We start from the raw sequence: 15278 nt of genomic DNA on the forward strand, positions 1-15278 counted from the left end.
TTGTTATGAGTGAATAAGCCTAATAAGGTTGGAGTACCAATATGCAACCAAAATGGTTCATAGCTAGAATTCAATGGAGCTTTACAATTCAAAGATGTTCTCAGTATTGAGAATTTATTTTCTTTAAAATTAAAAAGGTATTTATGTGGTTATGAATAGTTCAGTTCAGTGCAGCTAATACACATACTAGACTCAAAGTCCTCACTCAAGAGTCAAGAATCATCAATAGCAATAGCAGTCTCCTGGAATCTGGCTAGACTTTACTCAAAAGTCATGTTTTCAGCCTCATGTCTTATGGAATCAAAAAGAACAGTGGATAGGTAACGTTCTCCGAAACTTGGGAACAAAACCTGCAAAGAGAGTGAAAAAGTAGCAAAAAAAGTCAACGATAACATATGGCTAATAGAGTTTGCAAGTTGGAACTGATCTTGGCTACTTGTATGTATGTATGATCCAAATCTATCTTTTATGATCAAACAGCAAAAAAAATATCACTCAAGGGTAAAAATCGGACTTACCACGATGGGTTTTCCTGCATTTTCAGGCCTTTTTGCCAACTGAATGGCAGCTGCAGCTGCAACACCAGATGAGATTCCTACCTGCAACAGATGATGCTACCACAATTAGTACTAGAAAGTGAGTGTCATAAATCATAGTATCATTTGAAGTCATCAGTAATGCCATACCAGCAAACCTTCTTTTAAAGCAAGCTGCTTAGCAGTTTCAATAGCTTCAGCACCTGATACCTAAAATGTTCTGATATTAGTAAAGGGAGTTTCATGAATATGCTAGCAGATATGAGCTATCAACAACCAAATAATATAAATATGAAAATGAGGTGTTAGTGTAAAGAACTCCTAAACCATTTCAATACTTTGCAACAGCGAATGCTTAAAAAACTAAACAGATAACTCAAATGGCTTCATAACTTACTGGAATAACTTCATCAAGTAGCTTCACATCCAGAACATCTGGGATAAAACCAGCTTCCCTATGACATGTCCACGCGATGTGTGTCTAGTTAAGAAATTTGAACAAAAATGACAAGCTTAAGACTCCTAATTTATTATCCTGTACTAACAATTGGACATTGATGCTCAAGCACACAAGGCCTTTATTCACGATACATTTTGAATCCTTCACAAGTACCCATGTTCCACAAACATAAGAGAAGACACATGTAATGCCCCGAATTCTCCGATGTATTTAACGGCGTGAACAGTAGGCCGGGAGGGCCATACTTGTTTAATTATGCTATTAGTTGATTAAATGCATGTATATGTTGATTATATTATGATATGATGTGAAATGCATGCATATGTGTCCATATTTCTTTATACAGGGGTGTGATGGTAATTTGACCCGTTGAGGGTAAATTGATTATTTATTCACATGTTGGTGATATAATTTGAGACCACATTATAATGTGGGTTTGTTCGAGCTATTTGGCATGAGACGATCAAGGAATGTTAAATATCGGTTTGGTCATAACGGGCTTAAGCTCGGGGCTCGGGGTGAGTCTCGGGGTGCTTTTAATGATTAGAGTGTTACCGGGTATTAAAGGGTAACGGGATGTGAAATATTGGTGTTTGAGGATATTGAGATTAGCGGGAATTGGGAAGCGTTAATTATGATTGACGGTGTAGGTGGAAAATGTCAAAATTGCCCTTGAGTGGTTTTAGAAGCTTTAGTATGCTTAGGGGTATAATGGTCTTTTGGTATATGGATATATATGATGTATGGAAGGCTGTAAAACAGAACCCAAAACAGAGTTTGCTTCATCCTTCCCGTACCTTCCCTTCCCTTCATTTTCTTTGCTTCCTCTTTGGAGATTTTGAGCTCAAGGGGTGGAACTAAGCTAGGAAATCAAGGGGCTTAAGCTATAGACTTGGTTCAGCCATTGGAGAGGGTTCTATTCCAGGTTTGAGGTGAGTTTTATCCATTGTTTTACTGGTTTTGCTCTGTTTTCGTTCATGGATTTCAGCTCTTAATTTAGGTGTGGAAAGTTGGAATTAAGGGGAGTTCTTGGGATGTTTTACTTGGGTTATGATGAGGGATAGCTATGGGTGATGTTTGGTGGTTAGATGGGTGTTTGAAAGAGGTTTGGGTGGTGTTTAAACTGGGTTTGAAGGGTTGGTTCCAAGAGAAATCGTAGAGGAAGAAAAACAGGGTTTTTGGCTGAACTGGGTGTTGCGTCGCGGCATGGCAGGGGTGAGCCGCGGCCCTTGGGGGCTGCTGGGTTTAGGCGCCTCTGTCTGAGGGGCGGGCCGCGGACCTTAAGGCATTTTTGGGCAAAGTGAGCTTTTAGGCATGGGGATTCAAGTCTAAGGCCTCGGGATTGAACCTACTACCCGGTTGAGTAGTGTTTGAGGTCCCGGAGGTTAGGTTTTGGTTTGGGAACCTTTTATTATTCATTTTATTGATGGAATCCCACAATTTGGTTATGACCAGGTAACCGCTAAAGGACCAAAAAGTCGATCGTTCTCAGGGTCACTCTTTTATTTGTTCTTGCTCGAACCGGAGGTAAGAAAACTGCACCCAAAGTGTGACATGCATGGATATTTGTGAGGCATGTTGATTGTATAAATATGGACATGGATTGAATACAGAATCGACAAAAGTGTTAGTATCAGCTGTGAGGCTGTGACTTATTTGTCAAGCTCGGCAGTGTTACTAGACACAGGTCAGGAAGCGCTGACTTACTTGTCAGAACGGCCTTAGCGTGAATCACGCAAGCCAACAGAGATTAGATCTAATCGACCATTAGCATTGAATGACTCAAGGAGCATTAATGCCTGACCGACCCTGAGGGTCGATGAACAAACAGAGCCTGGAGGCTAGTGGCTTACCTATCAGCCACTCTCCCGCTACAAAACAGAGCTTGAAGGCTAGTGGCTTACCCATCAGCCACTCTCCTGCTAGAATAGAGAGCTTGGAGGCTAGTGGCTTACTTAACAGCCACTCTCCCGTTAAATTCATGTGATGTTCATTTTCTTGTTGAAAGCTTTATGTTTAGTATGATTATAATGATAATCATTTGATAATGTTATTGAAAAGTGTTATGTTTTCTTGCTGGGCCTTGGCTCATGGGTGCTATGTGGTGCAGGTAAAGGGAAAGAAAAGCTCACCTAGCCTTGAGTGGAGAGCTGATGTGGTGGTGTGTACATATGCGGCCGCTTGACCGTCACGGTCATGGTGTTCTCAGAGGAACTAGGGGGTTTACCCTATTTTTGCCGCTTAGGTCGGCGGGATTGTAAATTTGAAACTGTAATGACCATTTTGTACTGAGAACCACTTGTAAATGTTTTGTTTTGCTCTGCAGAGCAGTTTGTAATAAAATCTCCATTTCCTTTTTATTGGTTTTGTACCTTAACCTGTTAATCACATTTAGAGCACGTTTTTGACCAAAGGACTCAGGCAATGAGTCAAATTTCCGGTCCACCGTTCACCGTAACTGTTCTGGGTTAGCCAGGGCGTTACAACACAGAACAATGATGAACAAGGAAACTTAATAAACTACGAGTAATTACTCACCAGGTTGTCCACCATTCAAGATTGCACTTTCAGCTGGCTCCACCCCATAAACCTATAAATAAACATAAGGAAGTCTAATTAATATAACTGATAACACTTTCTCCCTCCCCAAACAACAAAATTGATCTAAACTAGGTACATGTATGAATAAAGTTTGAAACCTTGATATTTGGGTTCTGATCCTTAAGGAACTGCCCAGCACCTGATACTGTACCCCCAGTCCCTATCCCTGCAACAAAGGCATCAACTTTCTCTTCTGAATCTCTCCATATTTCAGGGCCAGTGGTCTCATAGTGTATCTGCAAAAACGAAGATAACAGAATTTAAAAAGTCTGGTCATGAAGGCAACATCACAAGCCCATTGTTTCTGCATAATACCTTTGGATTGCCAGGATTTTCAGATTGATTTAGCGTGTAACTGTTGGGGGTGTCATTTAACAGCTCAGCGACCTTGTCAAAAATCCCTTGAATTCCCTTTTCAGGGTTTGTGAGATACACCTCAGCTCCAAACCAAAGGCTAGGAGCACAATTCTTCTTTCGACACTGTAAGAACTTGGCATAACTAGTTTAACCTTGTAACCCCTGACTGCTGCAATGAATTCCAACCCAATGCCGGTGTTGCCACTAGTAGGCTCAACAAGAACAGTCTTTAACCCACCCATTGTTCGAGCATATACCCCTCCAAAGATAGATGTTAGTTCAGTGTTCAGAAATTCACAAACTAATTACATATGTGGCAGTCTCTCTTGTATGAATGAGCATAGATATAGACATGAAAAATATTGAACTTCACTTGAACTTGTAAAGGAGAACTCATCAACATGACGGCAACACTATGAAAACTGTGAAATGGGCTCTGGTTATATCATGTTATATCATCATATCTCTAGACAAATAGAATCTTCACGACTAACCTTCCCTGGCGTGATTAGACCCTTTTCCTCAGCATCTTGTATCATACTGTGTGCTATCCTGCATATCAGAACAGTAAGACAAAATGCAGTCACTCTCCCAATTAAAGGTTTAAAACAAACTCAGAAGGTCAGAATTCTCATTCTAAATACAATTAATATATATTCAAAAGAAACAGACGAAATTTTATATTTTTGTGCCTGTCTTTGACACTAGAGCAAGGTTCCATCATTTCTAGCTTGGCAGCAACGCGAGCTACACAGCCATCCACAACATTGTTGAGATAAGCTATTGGTGTATTGCCAATCAACTACAAGAACCAATATAAGAAGAGAAGACCGTTAGTAAAACGGAATAGAAAGCAAAAGAAGAATAATAAGATTAAGTTCTGGTAAAGATAGATTACTTCAGTAACATCTTTCTTGATTCTAAACTTGTCCTCCATGTTTTTCTATTTCAAAAAACAGTGAATTTTCTCCTCTCTAAGCTCCAAATGCTAGAACTGCTGAAGACCATTTTGTAAACAAAAATGTACAAATGGTTATAGGCATGAAAATAAAAGAAAGTTCAGATATCAATCATTGATTAACTTTCAAGAACTGAGGCCTCAGAACCAATGTCAAAATCTCAATCCATTACCTAAAGAATTTGAATTAAAAAAATAAAGATTATTCACGCTGTATAAGTACTAGAGAAAGGGCATACATCCCCAGTTAGTGAAACAAATTTGTCAAGTTCAAAACTAAAACACTAGAGAGTAGAGGGGATTTATATAATACAATACAGATTCAATTTGCTTCTAGTCAAACAAGGCACAAGCAATCATCCTATGAAAATAAGAAAACGTTTAAGAACCAAGTCCAGTCTAGGAAACCTGACCTGAAGTGACTTAAGAACTCCACATACTAATGATAAAAAGTAACAACTGGGCGTTGGTAGGAGCTTGCATTAAAAATCTCACACATATATATAATTTTTTATTTTATTTTGATTTTGTTGGGGGATAGAACTAACTAAAGGGGTATTTTTTCTATGAGGTAAAAGGATAATTTGTAAGGTTGTCGCTTTCTGATAGGGTAACTACACTACCATAATCAACCCTCTAACCCTTAGTTAAAGTTTTTCACATTTTTAACTATTTAAGACAAAATTAGCCCTTTGTTAAACAAATAATTAGAAACAACTCTATTTCTTACTCTTCTCATCCCCTTCTCGTTGAAAACCCTCCCTCCCAAACCCAACTATCTTCCCGTCAAAGCTGTGGTGGTGTTGTCGTCTCCGGCCAACACCCACCTCGTCCCACACCGATGCATGTCCTCCCAGTTGCGTCGTCGTCTCCACAGCCACCTTTTTTTCTTACCCATTTTGTTTTCAGCCCCTTTTACACTCTTCCTTCTCTCTCTCTTAAATCTACCACAGCCCCCATCCCCTCCGCTTGCTCCCGACCCCACGAACCCACATTGCTGCCTCGCCGTGCTTCGCAGCCATATCGTCGAGCCCATGTCGCTGGAGCCCAAGGTTTACAACACCTAAGACCCCACACTCCCCTTGCAAGCCCGATACCCTAGCCGAAGGTATTGTTGTTGGGATCCCTTGTGTTATATTATTTATGACTCCTTTGTTTATTTTGAATTTTTCATATTAATGCTTTGAGATTTGATGGTTGTGGTTGGAAACATGTTAGAAGAATGTAAGGTTTGGACTTTGGTTAAATTTCTAACTACTTGAGGCATGTTTTAATTGGGAAATAAGGAGTGAATTTAGTGTGAATCATGTGTGAAGTGAAGTTGTTGTGAACCATGTGTAATTTTAGTGTGAAATTGGTGTGAACCATTTGTGATTGTGGTGTGAATTTAGTGTGAACCATGTATGAAGTGAAGTTGGTGTGAACGATGTGTGATTTCAGTGTGAATAGTGTGTGAATTTGGTGTGAATAGTGTGTGAACGATGTTCCGAATTTATGGTGAATGATGTATGAACGATGTGTGATTTCAGTGTGAATAGTTTGTGAATTTGGTGTGAATAGTGTGTGAACGATGTGCGAACCATGTTTCGAAATTATGGTGAACAATGTGAGAATGATGTGTGAACCATATGTGAATTTGGTGTGAATGGTGTGTGAACCATGTTCTGAACTTATGGTGAATAATGTGTGAATTATAAAAGGAAACTACACTAACTAACCCTATTATAAAACTACACGGCCTCAATTTCTAGTGTGTGTATATATCTCTTTTTGTTTATTGGAATAAATTTATTAGCATATTATATATGATATATAAATGAAAATCAATTGTGGAAGGAACTTGTAACTCAAATGCACTAGTTTGTTATCAAATATATGAATGAGTATTATCAAATGCCAAACATGCTCAAAGTAGCTAAATAATAGGTGCCATATTTATCTTCATTGTTTTTAATTGAATCCTTATAGAGTGTGTACTTCACAACAATTTATGATCTTTTAATGTTTATATGTGAATTTAATTGAAAAACTAGTATCTTTTAATGATATAGAAAAACTCATTTGAAATATCATTTCATTTATGTAGAATGTAAGTAATAATAGCTCAAGCAAGACCAACAGTGGGATGGTTTATGGATTATTATGTGTATATATTTGTTAAATACTAACTTTGTTATAATTTTGTGTGAACAGAGGTGAATTTAGTGTGAACTATGTCTGAATTTGGTGTGAATTATGTGTGAGGTTGGTGTGAATTTGGGTGAGCTATGTGTGAACCATGTGTGAACCATACAAAGTTTGAATAATGTGTGAACCATACGTGAATCATGTGTGAATAAGTGAACAATATGTGTGAATTTGGGGTGACCTATGTCTGAACAAGGTGTAGATATGGTGTGAACCATGTGTGATTTTAGTGTGAACCATGTGTGATTTTAGTGTGAACCATATGTAAAGAAAGTGTGAATATATCTGAGTTATGTATTAAGCGCTTATTTAATTTACCTTTTCAGATGTCACTCCTCATGCTTCCTACTGAAAGGCATTATCCAGCAAAGGCTGCGTATAGGGGAGGGAGCATTATGAGTACAATAATAACGAAGTTCATGACATTTGACTTGTTGGAACGAGCAAAGCAGTCACCATTCAAGCAATTCTTCTTAGCTCCGCCTCTAGAATATTCTGGGGTTATTATTCACCAGTTATTGCTTAGGAGAGTTGTTGGTAGAGGAAAGAACGAATACTGCTTGAATTTTAATATTTGTGGTCAGAATACAAGGTTTGGAATTAGTGAATTTGGTTTGATCACTGGATTGAATTGTGGAATTTCTCCGGATCAGGCAAAGTATAAATAAATGACCAAGAGTAAAAGACTTCTCCAGACATACTTGAACAATAAAGAATGTTTGTGTAATGCCCCAAATTTCCTAGTAAGGTTTAGAACCTTGACTAGGAGGCCGGGAGGGCCATAATTGATTTATTATGGTATTTAATGATTATATGCATGTTTACGTGAATTATATTATTATATGATGGTGAATGCATGCATATGGGAGTATTTATTATTATAAGAGTATTTTGGTAATTTGGGCGCTGTGGGCGTAATTGTGTATTTTGGTTGCATGGTTGTGATTAATTAATATAACCACATTATAAGGTGGATTGGTTCGAGCTATTCGGCATGGGACGATCATGAGATGTAAGTGTTCGGTCTAGTCATAACGGGTTTAAGTTCGGGGCTCGGGGTGAGTCTCGGGGGCCATTTTGATGACTAGAGCATTACCGGGAATTAAAGGGTAATGGGATATGATTTATTGGTATTTGGGAATATTGAGAATAACGGGAATTGGAGAGCGTTAATTATAATTAACGAGATAGGCGGGAAAGGACGGTTTTACCCTCGGAAGCCTTTAGAGGGATTTATTTGGCTTAAGGGCATTATGGTCTTTTGACCTTAAGGATTTATATCAGCTTTTGGGGTTTAGAAGGCTGTGAAATTATAACAGAAACAGAGCCCATCCTCATCTCTTCTCCTTCTCTCCCGTACAAGGTTCCTCCTTCATCTTCCTTTCAAATTTTTGAGAGCCAATTGAAGAACAAGCTAGGGAAATCAAAGCTTGGGGATTTTAGACTTAGCTCAGCTATTGGGAAGGATTCAAACCAGCTTAAGGTAAGGAATTGAACCTGAGTTTTGAGCTGTACCCTGTTTTTCTATTAAGTTTCAGTTAAGGATTTTGATGTGTTAGTTGAGAATTAATGGAAGTTTAGTTGAGGCTTAACTTGGGTTATGATGAGGGTGAGTTGTAGATGATGTTTAGTGGTTGAATTGGGTGTTAGGGACAGGTTTGAAGGGCTGGTTTCAAGGGAAAATGCAGGGGAAAGATTTCAGGTGCGTGCTGTCATTTTTGCCTGGTCTGGGCTAGGCGCCGCGGCCCTTGGCGTCTGGCAGGGAGGTCTGCCTCTGTCTGAAGGGCGGGCCGCGGCCCTTAGTGACCTTTTTGACTAGAATGGTGTTTTAAGCTTGGGGATTCAAGCCTTAGGCCTCGGGGTTGAACCTAGTACCCGGTTAAGTGGGGATTGATGTCCCGGAGGCTAGATATTGGTTTGGGAACTTATGTTGATTATTTTTATTGATGGTATCTTATATTTGGTTATGACTAGGTGGCCGCTAAAGGACTAAAAGTCGATCGTTCTCAAGGGTCGTTCTTTAAATCATTCTAGCTCGAATCTGAGGTAAGAAAACTGCACCCTGTGTATATGTATGACATGCATGGCTATTCTTGATGCATGTCGGTTGATTATTAAGTATGACATGTGTGGCTATTCCTGATGCATGTTGGTTGACTATTGAACGTGACATGCATGGCTAATATTGGTGCATGTTGGATTGTTGGACATATTGCTTATGATACATGAGAAACATGTGATTAGGACATGCTTTGTATACTGGGTATGATATTGTTCAGAGCTTGAGCCTCTATGGTTGTGCATGGTCATAATTGTACTAGTATATGTTAGTAAGCATGATGAATACCTTGTTTATGGATATTGAACATGTGATATATGTTTGGTGGCATGACTTACTTGTGTATGGCACTGACTAGTCAGGGACCGACTCTAAAGTCGAAGAACATGCATTGAATGGCTCTATGGCATTAATGCTAGACCGACCCTAGGGTCGAAGAACTTATAAGCGCTTGCCTGGTCTATGACCAGATGTTTTCAGCCAAGGTATATGACCCCGGTGACTGTTTGTCACATGGCTGGGGGATGCTGTCCTTAGTTATGACTCTAGAGTCGGGAGGATGGTTATGTTGGTGACCAATCACCATGCACCTATCCTGAACAAACTTATGAAAGAACCATTTATCAATTAAGCCCTGGTGACCCTATCGTCACATGGCTAGAGGGAGTTGTACCCACTTCTGTGACTTTTGGCTATTGTCACCTATCTGTTTTGGACCGTTGGTCCTGAATGGCTATTATGATTATTGTTGATATTATATCATGCTTTATTGTGTTTTCTTGCTGGGCTTCGGCTCACGGGTGCTATGTGGTGCAGGTAAAGGCAAGAGAAAGCTGGACCATCCTTGAGTTGGAGAGCTTAGGTGATGATGTGTACATATGTAGCTGCTCGACCACCACGGCCGAGGTTTAAAGTGGAACTAGGGTTAAACCCTGTTTTGCCGCTTAGAACGGCTTGTTGTAAATATTTTCTGTAATAGACTCTTAAATTATATTTTCGGGATCCCAGTATATATATATATAACGTTCTAGTGAAACGTTACATCTTAACCAAAATTTTAAACCCCTAAACCGCTAATCATACTTAGTTACACGATTTTGGCCAAGTGACTCGATTAGCGAGTTTAGCACTGTTTACAAGGCACACTGTAACGGTCCCTGGAGTTGGGGCGTTACAGTTTGTCTTCTGAAGAGTTGGATAATGGATTCAAAAAGTGCGATGTGAAAGAAGACGTATGAAAATTAGGTCTATGTTTTTTGGTACTCTTTTATTACCTAGTGAACCAAAGAAGAAATGCTTTATTGATGTCCTTTCCATGGTGGAAAATGAAGATGACTTCTTCAACTATCCTTGGGGGAGATTATCGTACGAGAAGACATTATTCGGCTTGACAAAAGATATGGAAAGGCTAAGGAATAAATACTTGAAGAATGTTGAGCAAAAGAGAAAAAGACCAGCACCTCAGTACACAATTTATGGTTATGCCATTGCTCTGCAATATTGGGCCTATGAAATTTTCACAAAGTTCGCTGCATTTGCTGATCAACAACCCCTTGCCTTTCCAAAAATGCTTAGCTGGTCAGCGCATAAAATGCTGAAAGAGAAAGATATTGAAGATGTATTTAAGAAAAAAAGTGTAAGTCGTTAAGATTTTATTTGAGTTTGTGATTTATAAGTAATGTTTATACCTTATTAATTTATTATTTTGTTGCAGAATCTTGTGAAGGCCACGCTCAATCCAAGACCCGAAGAGAAAGAATTTCATGACTCTATTATTCAAGGACCAGATGAACTACTCATGGGTCATGTTATTAGCTTTGTAGACAATGATGTGGAATTGGAGTTTGAAAGGGAAGAACGCGAGGAACCTCCCACAAAGCCCGATGTAGCAGATGGGCATCCTCACGAGCAAGACCAGAAAGAGATACCAACTCCAATTAACACCCACCATGAAAAGTTGTTAGCTGATATTGACACTTTGAAAAGTAACCAACAAAGAATGGAGGAGAAGTTGGATTATCTAATTGAATTGGTGCTCTCGCAACATAAAGGTAGTGATTCTGAGGATTCAGTATCAGATGAGCATCTTGCTTCACCACACCGTACATTTATTATGGAGCACGTTGTTGGAGAAGATAGCCCTAGCTGTAAGGTGGTATCTCCTGAAGATATGGCTGGGGTGGAATTCAAGAGAAGGAGGGTTCCAACGAAAAGAATTTTTGGTGCCGAGTTTACTGATCCAACTAGGAAGAAAAAGAAAGCAAAGACAATTGTAACTGATCCTTGTGAAATTAATCCCCTATAGCCATATGACGAAAAGCAAATGAGACGTTTTAAGAAATGGGTGATTGGTTTAAAAAAGAATGATAAGCCTATTTCTCTCTTGGCTGGTTCGTGCACAACGAAATGGTTTATTCAGCTACTTACACCACGTACATGGCTGGACGGACTGGTAAGACTACTGAAATATTTTTTAAAAAATATATATATAATTTGAATGTGATGTATATATACTTATAATATTTGGCATGCAGCACATTGATGCAGCTTTAGGGTTGATGAAAGAACGAGTGTACACTTACAAGAAGACTTACTCCGAAAGATTCACCATTGTGGATTCTATGTTCCAACAGTTCTTCGAACCACATTGGGAACAATTCAACAAGAGGAAAATCAAATCAAGCTACATTTGGCCAAAAGAAGTGCTTGATTACTTGGTAGGTGATGATAACAATTTCAAAAGGAGTTGGAAAGACATTGACGATGTGTTTACCCCGATTAATGTTTTTGGGACACATTGGGTGTTGTTAGAGATATCATTGACAAGCTATCTTATAAAAGCTTATGACTCTGATATCACTGTGGTCTCCAACAAGGAGTTTGAGAATAAAATGAACAGATGGGGAAAAATGCTACCATTTCTAATTCAATCCAGTGGGCTGTTAAGCCATAGGAAAGATGTCCAACTACAAGCAGAGAAAGTGCATTTTGAGTTCACAAGACTTGGCACAGAAAAAGTGCCACAGACCAAAACTAGGTATAACTCTGTTAACCATATTTATATTGTAAATAATCACTATGGTCTTCCAATAATTAAAAAACTTTATTTCCTTTGTAGTGGCGATTGTGGGGTATATGTCATCAAACATCTGGAGTACTTGCTAGCCAAAAAACCGCTATCCGAAGTAAATGACAACAACATGGATTTCTTTAGAAAAAAGACTTGTTTAGATTTGTTTTACCATAACTTACAACCATATTTGTCTTTTATTTAAATATATGTATCTTACTTTTGAATGTATGAAGAAACTATGTCAACTTCATCTCATTAAATGGTATTGAATGACTTCATTTATTTCATCTTAATAGTGGAAAGGATAAATCTTTGTCACTTTTATCTTATTATGTTATGTGTGAATTGGGTGTGAATTAAGTGTGAACCCGATGTCAATTATGTGTGAATTATGTGTGAACCGCGTGTGAAATATGTGTGAATCAGGATTGAAATATGTGTGAATCAAGTGTGAACCAGGCGTCAATTATGTGTGAACCGCGTGTGAAATATGTGTGCATCAGGTGTGAACTATGTGTGAATCATGTGTGAATCAAGTGTGAACCAGGTGTCAATTATGTGTGAACCGCGTGTGAAATATGTGTGAATCAGGTGTGAACTATGTGTGATTTACGTGTCTGAAACAACAAACTTTAACACAAAAAGTCGTATTACTGAACCAATCTAAAAATTCAAATTCTGCAATTGAAGAGTACAAAGTAAAACAATCAAAGTACAAACTAATCATGTCTAGACGGCGGGGGACAAACAGTGGTGCACATCACTCGATTGTGGCCTAGGACACCACATCTACGTTGTTTGCTATTCTTCTCACCCTTTGATAAACATCGTTTCTTCTTTGGACGACCAACCTTCTGCTTCACTAAAGGAGGAGCTATCATCATACTTCCTATGTCATTTGGTATCACCCAAGATTATTCATTACCCAGCATATATACAGATCCACCATAGGATGACAACCACGCTTCAACTGTGTAGAATCTGGACCATAAACTATATGGACTAATGCCACAATCTCGAGCACCAGCTAGAGCGTGTTCACAAGGAAGACCTGTCAAACCAAATCTTCTACAACTACATTTTTTCCTCCTCAGGTCGACATCTCCATCAAGATCACCGTCCAATACTGTTATTTCATACTGACTAGACGGAAAAGGGAACGAGGTAGTGGACTTGTCTGCTAACTTTCGCAAATCAGCTTCCACTTCTGTGGCAAGAGGACCTGTAGCCGCTGATGCTGCAGTTCGACGCTCGAAAAACCATTTTTGTAAAGTGTGCCTCATAAATTCCATGAGACAAGTAATTGGCCACCCACGTGCCTCAGCAATGACATTGTTCCAGCTTTCGGAAACACCTGTAGTCATTAAATTATATCGATGACCAGGAAAGAAAGAACGAGCCCCCTTTTCAAAACCCACTTGATTCTCTAAGTATTGAGCAATTGCAAGATCTTTGAATTTAATCTTCTCAAAATGGTGTAAAAACTCTCGCTTTCTATAAGCTTTCGCTGCAAGGAAGAATTCTTCATGGCAATGGTCAGTTTTGAACTTCGCATGGATATTCATGCTAACATGATGTATACAAGCACCGTGGTGTGCCTCAGGAAAAATTTTAGTCAAGGCACTTGCTATACTAGTATGTCTATCAGACATGAATATTAGATTCTCCACTTCACCAATCGCTTCCTTCAACCTCAGTAGAAAATACAACCATGAGTCATTATTCTCTGAGTCAACTATTGAAAATGCAATTGGATATATTTTCTTGTTAGCATCTTGTCCCATGACACATAACAAAGTACCTCCACACCGAGTAGTCAAGAAGGTTCCATCTACACATATAACTGGGCGAATATATGTTTTAAACCCCATTATAGAAACACCTAAGGCCATGAAGCAATATTTGAACCTACCTTCATTGTCCATCTGCAAATGAGTAACAGTTCCAGGATTTTTTTGCTCCATCATGTATAAAAATGAGGGAAGTTTCTGAAATGATGATTCTGGTGTACCTCTTATGTAAGCCAATGCATGCTCTTGACACCTCCAAGCTTTAGCATAGCTCATATGAACTCCATATGATAAACTCATATCTTTTACAATTGACCTTGGCTTGTAATTAACATTATCACCCTCAAATTTTCTCCTTATGACATGTCCAATAAGCCATGGGGATGCCTGACGGTGATCTTTATGTCGAACATCCAATGAACATGTGTGTTCACCGAAAAATTTACGAACCTCGAACATATTGGAATTAACCAATTTTGTAGCCCTCAACCTCCATTTGCATTTATCATCAACACATACTGTACACCATATATTTTTCGCAGACTTCTTTACTTTAAACTCAAAGTTTTTCTTTAATGCATAAAGATGGAGTTTCATCTTCAACTCTTGATTGTTCTCAAATATTTGACCCTCTTTTAATTCCCATGAATTGATACTCGAAGAAGATGTTAGTAATTGAGCTGTTGAGGCTGAAGTAGAGCCTTTTTCCCCTTGATTCAACAAAAGTGGAGTACTCCATAGATTATCTTCACCAACCTGTCTTACTTTACGACCTCTATTATTTGAGGAATCATGGCTCTTCAATACTTCATTGGAGGTTGACTGTTGTAAATTATGCTTCACAAGTACATCATTGCAGGTAGGCCTATCAATATTTTAATTATCATCCGAGCTTAATGCATCATTATTATCATCATCACAGCTGTCTTCATTGCCATCAATGCAAAAATCATCATTCACTTTGGTTTCAACTGGAGGAATAGTATACAACTCACGCGTTTTAGTAACCAAATGATCATTACTTCTCTTCTCTATAGTAGACACACATAGGGGTGTCCGATGATTGATAGATGTTCCTATCTCATCAAGAAAAATAGCAACATCATCATCATTACTAATCAAAGATGGAGGGATACCTTTACTTCCAAAATGATAGATTACATTTAAGTCAAGATCAATACGAGACTTGTCAGCTTCGATTGAAGTATACAATTGATCAACAAGACTATTGTAAGTGACAGTCTTTGGCACCTTCAT

At 38.7% G+C, this 15278-nt stretch overlaps 2 protein-coding genes and 1 pseudogene across 2 annotated transcripts; 1 reads left to right on the top strand and 2 right to left on the bottom strand.

Annotated features, from left to right (window-relative positions):
* Positions 1-5430, bottom strand: LOC133790790 (cysteine synthase-like; annotated as a pseudogene).
* Positions 5431-10951: 5521 nt separating this feature from the next.
* On the top strand, positions 10952-11794 carry LOC133790789 (uncharacterized). The gene is made up of 2 exons (XM_062228549.1): positions 10952-11610; positions 11693-11794. The coding sequence occupies exon 1, from the start codon at positions 10957-10959 to the stop codon at positions 11461-11463; it is 507 nt and encodes a 168-aa protein (XP_062084533.1). The 5' UTR covers positions 10952-10956; the 3' UTR covers positions 11464-11610; positions 11693-11794.
* Positions 11795-12894: 1100 nt separating this feature from the next.
* On the bottom strand, positions 12895-15278 carry LOC133791418 (uncharacterized). Its single transcript, XM_062229347.1, has 3 exons — positions 14942-15278; positions 13170-14827; positions 12895-12909 (listed from the first exon to the last, which is right to left on the bottom strand). Exons 1-3 carry the CDS (start codon positions 15276-15278, stop codon positions 12895-12897), a joined length of 2010 nt encoding a protein of 669 aa, XP_062085331.1.

This window comes from Humulus lupulus, chromosome 7 (assembly GCF_963169125.1).
Source record: "Humulus lupulus chromosome 7, drHumLupu1.1, whole genome shotgun sequence".
In the NCBI taxonomy this organism is placed as follows: domain Eukaryota; kingdom Viridiplantae; phylum Streptophyta; class Magnoliopsida; order Rosales; family Cannabaceae; genus Humulus; species Humulus lupulus.

Excerpts from the sequence above, each read along its gene's own strand:
- LOC133790789 (XM_062228549.1), top strand. The coding sequence starts at position 10,957 with ATGGGTCATGTTATTAGCTTTGTAGACAATGATGTGGAATTGGAGTTT.
- LOC133791418 (XM_062229347.1), bottom strand. The coding sequence starts at position 15,278 with ATGAAGGTGCCAAAGACTGTCACTTACAATAGTCTTGTTGATCAATTG. Across the intron at positions 14,828-14,941 it reads TGATGGCAATGAAGACAGCT|TATTGAAGAGCCATGATTCC; the intron begins GTGATGATGATA and ends CCTCCAATGAAG.